General features: G+C 32.8%; 1 protein-coding gene across 1 annotated transcript; it reads left to right on the forward strand.

Moving 5' to 3' along the window:
• The first annotated feature begins 2174 nt into the window (after positions 1-2174).
• On the forward strand, positions 2175-7874 carry LOC110411339 (organic cation/carnitine transporter 7-like). Its single transcript, XM_021421457.2, has 6 exons — positions 2175-2307; positions 2561-2832; positions 3208-3445; positions 5836-6352; positions 6430-6632; positions 7437-7874. The coding sequence occupies exons 1-6, from the start codon at positions 2287-2289 to the stop codon at positions 7665-7667; spliced, it is 1482 nt and encodes a 493-aa protein (XP_021277132.1). The 5' UTR covers positions 2175-2286; the 3' UTR covers positions 7668-7874.
• The last annotated feature ends 272 nt before the right edge of the window (positions 7875-8146 follow it).

An 8146-nucleotide genomic window follows, 5' to 3' on the forward strand; every position in this document is an offset into this window, starting at 1 on the left:
AAAAACTAACAAAATAAAATAGGAAAAGAATTTATGAAACCTTAAATATTTAAAAAGAAAAGAAAAGATAATAGAATTAAATATTAGACTATATTTTATTTAATACGCCTAAAAGACACATAATTAATAAGCTACTAATAAAATGGGCATTGTGGGAGTGCTAATACCTTCCTCACACATAAAAGACTTCTGAACTTAATCTACTTCGTAGACTAGAACTTATTATTTTTAGTGAGCTTAAGTTAAACCTAAGCCCTCATAAAAAAAAATAGATTCACTTGTCTAGTCAATATACTTAAATAAAAAATGATTGATGGTGATTCTTTTTTATGTCAAACTATTGAGTTCTAAGACTTAACACCTTATTGCAAATGGTATTAGACTTTTAAATACAAAGTTAGCTTCAAATAAAATAGAAGTGGAAATCATTTCTAGTTGTCATGCTAGAAATATATACTTTATTCCTCAAATTGTTTTGACAGTAAAGCATTGCAGATGGCATTTTATCTTAAGGTCCATTTATTTTGACGTAAAATATTTTTGGGGAAAACATTTTCAGGATCTATACTTGTTTGAAAGACGAAAAATTTATTCTAGATATAAAACGTTTTAGGGGTTAATAGGAAAAACACTCTTATACTAAACCTAGTAGTATAAGTTTGATGACTATTAATATTTAACTTGAAATATTAAAAAAATTAATATTGAACTCAAAATATCAAAAAAATTTAAAAAATTAATATTTCACAAAAAAAATTTAACTTAAAATATTAATATTTAAATTATATAATACTATTAAAATTTTAAAAAATATTTTTAATGAAATCACTCGATGCAAATAAAATTTTTATTTATAAATTGGATAAGTCTTACTATTAATTACATAAAAAATATTTCAATAATCGTCACTTAATGAATATACATTTATACATATAAGTTTTGGATATTTTACACAATTGTTAAATATTGAATTTTGTATAATTTTATGGGAAAAAATGATAAGATGAAATTTGCTTTTTGAAAATTAGAGTTTACTTTCATTATAGATATGTGGTTAAATGTTATGAAAAATATTATTATTTATTTTGTTCATTTTTATTTCTATTATTAATTTTGATCCAAAATTTGTGATAACTAAATGGCACTATTTTTTTCAATCAATTCCTATTCATCATTTTAACATCTAACCAACTCCATCAGTGATGGTGGAAAATATTTTTTACAAAATGATTCAAATAATAGAAAATATTTTTGATAGTTCATCCAAATAATAAAAAATATTAAATTTTTCAGCAAAATACTTTATATAGAAAAAAAATTTTCACCAACAAATTATTTTTCAGTTAGCAAATGAACCCTTAAATACGAAACAAATTTCAATTAGATTATCTTATAGTATGACTATCAACAAAAGCCAAGGTAAATACTAAATAAAGTTAGCTTGTACTTACCAAAGCTTTTATTCACATATGAATAACTATATACAGTTCATTAAAGAGTAACATCACGACATGGACTCAAAATTTTGGATATTGATGATCATAGACAATTTTCAAATGATTCCAAGATTCTTGTTTGCAAAGAAATTTTTCGCAACTTACCTTTAGGTAAATTTCATATTTTATATTAACCTTCACTTTTTTCATTACTTATATATTTGAAATGTCAAGATATTGTAAAATTACTGATATCTTCTTATCATATTATTTGGACAATGTACGATTGATGATATTATCATCATCTTCACAGGGAAACAGCAAGGTCAACCTAAATAGTACATTACACACCTTCCTTATTAATGTTACTCGTAATATTTTCATTACACAATTTTTTTTTAGTTTATTTTTCTTTTATTGTTAATGTCATTAGAGTGAACTAAATAGCAAAATAATACCTACGCAACGAGTAGGTAGCCCATTAGTATAATGATAAATCTAACTCTATTTTATTAAAAAATAAAGTATAAAGAGGACATCGGATTTTGTCATAATAGATTATTTAATATAATTGTTTCCGCATTTAGTGCAAATTAAAATAATGTGATCCGGACTCAACTATGTTAGAATTCCATGGTGACTCTGAAGAACCAAGCGAGCAGAGCACAGCTGCTTAGGTAATGGTAATTAATTTTATAATAATAATAATAATAATAATGGGCTTAGAGTAAGAGACGCATGTAACCCAAAAAAACTGAGGTGGAGCTGATTTCCACACCTCATCCACCCCGTCCCAAGGACTATGACAAGACAGATATAAATCGAAGGGCAATACTAGTACTACTGCGAAATGCGAATTGCATTATACAAGGCAAGTACTATTTGCTTCTCACTAAACAAAAAGAATTACCATAATTTTTGACGATCTTTTTTTTTTTTTTTGTTTTTGGTTATTTTGAACTCGGAGTCAGCGACTCGATCGACATGTTTGAGCAACTTTGACATTGATTTTTTTGCAGTGTTTTCTGCTTGTTTCCCGTTTCTTTAATTGGCAATATCCGCAAATTGTTGGCTTATGTATTATCATAATTTATTTGGTTTGTGTTTCTTGAATTTTTTTTCAGATGGATGATGAAGAGGTTGGTACTTACACGTTGGATGAAGCCCTTGCCATGGTGGGGTTCGGAAAATTCCAAGGCCTTGTTCTTGCTTATGCTGGGCTTGGTTGGTTTGCAGAAGCAATGGAAATTATGATTCTTTCCTTTATAGGAGCTGCTGTTAAGTCAGAGTGGGGACTTTCCTCAAGCCAGGAGAGCCTGTTAACAACTGGTGTCTTTGCTGGTATGCTCATTGGGGCATATTCATGGGGCCTTATATCAGACAACTATGGAAGGAGGCAAGCCAGTTTTCCTTCTCATTATATTCCTTCCATCTCTGTGCTGTATATGCCTTCTTAATAGTAGTTAGCTAATCTCTTCTGCCTAAATTACATATCATAACTCATTAATTTTGCTCTTTATTTCTATTTTCTATTTCTTTCCAGTTGAAGACATGCCTATGGCCGAATGCTGATCAAATTGCTGATTGAATTTATTAGTCATAAGGCATACTCCCGTGTTAAACTATTTACTGAGTGTTGAGACTTGACACATATCTTAAATCCTTTCATATGGAATCATACATTAAGAAATCTACTTTCTTGAATATTCTTATTCGACTTTTGATTTGTTTCTCAATTTTTTTAATGTTTATTTTAATTTGCCTCTATCAGGAAGGGTGTTCTTAGTATAGCTGTGGTAGGTAGTGGAGCTGGATTTTTGAGCTCATTCTCTCCAAATTATTTATCACTTGTTATTGCTCGAGGTTTGGTTGGTTTCAGCCTTGGTGGTGGTCCCGTATTCTTATCCTGGTTTTTAGAGTTTGTTCCAGCTTCAAATAGAGGCATGTGGATGGTCATCTTTTCAACTTTCTGGACATTTGGATCAATTTTTGAAGCCTCACTTGCTTGGGTATGTTTTATTTTCTATGTCCTCTGGTCATGACTCAATATAAGGGTATTCTTTACCAGTGAGTGATGCTAGCTGTAGGAGTCTACTTCTTGTTCTTGCTGCACCTAAACTAGAGAGTACTTTGATTTTATCTCTTTACCTTCTGGACACTTAGAGCTTGGATCTCAAGTTTTTATGAATTGAAAGAAGTACAAGCAAATGGACAAGAAAACTTGGTCCTTACATATTCAGCTTTTATGTTCGCCACCAAGAACCAGTGTTGTCAAGGTGTGCATCCGTGCACCTAGGTACTAAGACATGGTTCAAGTCAAGTAAAGCAACTTGCACCCCTCCAGGTGAGGTGCCTTTAATCAGACGCATGCCTTGGTGCACACAAAAAGCTTGCCTAACTTAAGTATCATTTGCTTCTTTAGTTTTTGACTTCTTTTTTTACCTATTCTTTTAATAATTAAGGACAATTTCAGCTCTGTTTTGCAGAAGAAAAACTTGAATAGTACCATAGACAATGCTCAAAATTTTGTTGAAGATGGTGTTGAAGGAAAGTTGGACTTTGTTTGATGATATTATGACATATTCTTGATTTTTGGCACATTAGGCAATGCAGTGAAGCAATTTCTTTACTGTTTATTAAAAAATTGATATCATATCCGCTTATTAGATATAATACATAGAATTTTCTTTTTCTATATTTTCTAATGATCTTGTAGAAATTAGCGCCTTACTTCACTCTGGTGAGCACTTTTATTGTGACTAGAACCTAGAGTTTTCCCTGTGCCTTTGACTAAATTACCAAGTAACTTCAGATATTCAGTAAAATTCTGTATAAATGGATCTCTCCATTCCTCTACTGAACCCACTACTCCTTGGAACTCATTGAGAACAGATGTAGTTCATGGATATGTTGCACATGATGCTTGTTGCTAAACTATTTGTATAGTGCTGCCTGTCTTATCATCCAACTTAAAATTTTCTTTATTTCAGCTAGTTGCTTTCAGTAAATGCTTCAGACAGTTTAGTGTTCTCTTCTGTTCATTCTATCTAGGTTTTTTATTCAGTTTGAACTCTGGAGAACTGGATCAGGTTATTGACCTTTATTTTATTTCTAGGCTGCTAAACACAAATGCCACAATCTAGAAAATAAGGAGCCTTTGGAGAACTGTTTATTCTTGACTAATATGAACTTGAGATTTTTCTTTCTGTGTAGTACATTGTTCTCAACCAGATAAGAGACAAAGACCATATGCAGTTGTATTATGTTTTACATGCGGATTTTTAGTTAACCTATAATAAACCTCTTTTATGCTATTATATTTCTGTATTTTAAACTTGCAGGCTCATAATTTTAAAGATTTGAGACTTGAGGGTGGTTTTTGAGGTTTTCAGTTTTGGCATTTAAAAGATATGTACCTTTTTAAAGAAATTCACCATCTTTATTTACACGTCAACATATTTTGATGGTAAATGTTCTTAGATTCCTTTTGAAAACATTTCTTCTCATCTTTGAATGGTTAGTGTCCACAAAGGGACTTCCCTGGTACTTTTTTTTTCTTTCAGCCTAATTCCAGGTCTGGTTAGGCCCTGCCTTTTGAACCAAAAAGGTTGCTGAAGATAACTTTTTAATTCTCTTTGACTTGTGATGGTGGCAGAATAAATCTCTTGATGTGCTTTTATTTCACTCTTAAAAATATTGTCTATACATACTACTAGCTACTAAGTTGCAAGTACAATGGGATTTTCCATCTAGCTAAGGTTATTTAATGATAAAATGCGGAATATTAGTTATTCAAAGCATTTCTTATCCGAGAAGAGGATGTTCAAGGCCACAAGGGCACATCTCTGAGTATTAATGGATTACCTATCACTATCATGGAATAACTGCTTCGTAGTTAGAAGGGTTGTGTCTTAGCAAGATTACAACCTTTACCTTGTCATCTCTCTAGGTGCTGGAGATTGGAAAAGAAAACAAAGGGAAGTAGGCAAAGGCAGTTAAATCTTCTGTATGCAATGAAACAATGTACAACTAATAAAGTCTTAACCGTATATGGTAAAAGGACAAACCCATCTCTATGATTAATTTGATAATTTATCCATATAAGTTCTGTAAGGCCTAAATGCTTTTTCTGTTGGTTACCTGGTCCATTTCTTTAGATGCTAAAATGCTATTCCCTACAACAACACCTCAGCTCTATCATGATAGACACTTATCTGAAAATTAAAAATTTCTCAATTAAAGAACATAGCTGTTGCTGGATATAGTTGCTCAAACTTTTCCTATTGTTGGCTCTGGAAATCTGAAGAATATTGATTTTATATTCATGCAATGAAAAGCATCAGCGAGACAAATTTTACCTTCAGACTATTAGGATGATTTTCTGTCCTTTTTATTTCAGATAGTCATGCCTAGATTAAACTGGAGGTGGCTACTTGCACTGTCATCTGTGCCATCATTTGCTCTGCTTCTTTTTTATGGTGTTGCACCTGAGTCTCCGAGATATCTATGCATGAAAGGTAGAACAAGTGATGCACTTCGAATTCTGGAGAAGATGACTTCAGTCAACCAAACAAAGCTTCCTCCTGGCATCCTTGTTTCTGGTAGAACAATTGGCCAGGATGAAGACTGTAATCCACAAGAGGTTATGAGCCCCTTACACCCCTTACTAAGGGAAAATATTATGCAATCTAAATCAGGCTTCTCATCATTTTTTATGCTTTTCTCATCAAGATTAATTCAAACAACCCTCCTCCTATGGGTGTTATACTTTGGAAATTGCTTTTCATATTATGGTATCATATTGCTGACCTCAAAGCTAAGTAGTGGACAAAGTGGATGTTTCAAAACTATTTTGAGCTATGGAAACCTCCACGACACCAGCCTCTATGTGACTTCATTTGTCACTAGTTTGGCAGGTATTATGTCTCATTCCTGCTTCACACTTCATTATGCTCCATTTTGAAAGAAAATTTTACCTAAGTTTATGTTGCAGAGCTTCCTGGGCTTCTTTTGTCAGCAATATTGATCGATAGGGTAGGCCGCAAGCAGTCCATGGCACTCATGTTTGTCATAGCATTTATTTTCCTTCTTCCTCTGCTCACCCATCAGTCTGCAGTTCTGACTACGTGCTTATTATTTGGAGCTCGCATGTGTGCCATGGGAACCTTCACAGTTGCCTGTATATACACCCCTGAGGTAAGCCCATTTAATGTTTATTTTAATGACTGTTTTTAGCGGGGGTTGACTTTTTGAATTCCCCAATTGCCAATTTCTAACCTTTCACACTACCGAGGTTGTATTTACATATGAAAGAAATTCCAAGGTCTCCTAAGAATTTTCAATCTGTTCTGCTTACTCCATATCTTTGTTAAATATTATTAGTGCCACTTGTTTACAAATTCATAAGCTATATTTTAATTTTCTACAATTAAAATGTTAGGAACTGTTAAGTCTACAATACTAAGGGATTGTTGTTGTTCTCTTTATTGCTTTATATATGTTCAACAAAATTTAAACGGTCCAAAAAGGAGCAAATCTTCTAGTGAACTGCTATTTTGCCCTAAGAAATCTGCATTTGAGTTGTCTGAACTGATATAATGATGTTGGTTTCTTCTTTATTGTCTACTTGCCATGTTCTTGGAGTCAATCTGCCAATTGCCTTTCAGACTCTTTGTTCTTAAAGGCCATGGGTGATATATATTTTTGGAAAACTGAAGATCTTGTTACCAAGAAAAAGCTGGAAAACCTGTTACAAGTTCAACAAGCTGCAGTAGCAGCATCTACATTGAAAACAAATTAAGTCATTTGCATTCAAAAATCCTGTCACTCAACCCCCATTTTGTGGAGATTTGGGCATGGATAATATCCATCGTAGTGGAGTGATCTGATTTGGGCACATAGCATCTAGTATAGTTGTCCCCTGTGAATCATTTTATGCACATTAAACTTTGGATGTCATTCTAGGCAATAAGTTGATTTAAGAAATGTTTTTTGCTGTAGTTATATCCAACCCCAGTGCGGACAACTGGTGCTGGAGTTGCAAGTTCTATGGGAAGAATTGGTGGCCTGGTATGTCCTCTTGTCGCAGTGGGATTGGTGACTGAGTGCCATCAAACAGCAGCTGTTGTCCTCTTTTTGGTTGTATTAGTTCTTTCAGTAGTCTGTATTCTACTCTTCCCATATGAAACAAAGGGCCGGGAACTCAGTGATGCTATGGTTGTATCTAGTTGAAACAATTAATTGTTGTCAGAACATACCATAATTTGTTTTAAGGGGAAGAAATGGTTCCCCGACCTGTCCACATTTGCTGCCGTTGATTTTTCTTGTTTTTCTTTGCCTTCTGATAGATGGGTAGGGGGTGGGGATATAGACTTGAAAACATTTAAATCAGGGGGAGAATGTGGCTATAATTAAGCTATTGCTTACGTTGTCCCTTGCCACTTTGTTCTGACGTTAAAATGAGTGTATTTACAATAAAAATATTTAATTATTTAATAAGGTTATGTGTAGGACACAAAAATATATCATGATATTAAAGTTGGAAGGAAAGAAATCAATCAAAACATTTTACAATATAAATATATATATATTTGAAAGCTGAATATTATTAGCATAATTATGATAAGTCACATAAAAAAAAGTCTTCAGTTTTACAAGTCTAAACCGATACCAAAAGACAAAATAAGCCAAATATACATACGGTTGGGATT

This window comes from Theobroma umbraticum, unplaced genomic scaffold (genome assembly GCF_002168275.2).
Source record: "Theobroma umbraticum cultivar Fairchild unplaced genomic scaffold, ASM216827v3 scaffold_56.0, whole genome shotgun sequence".
Taxonomy (NCBI): domain Eukaryota; kingdom Viridiplantae; phylum Streptophyta; class Magnoliopsida; order Malvales; family Malvaceae; genus Theobroma; species Theobroma umbraticum.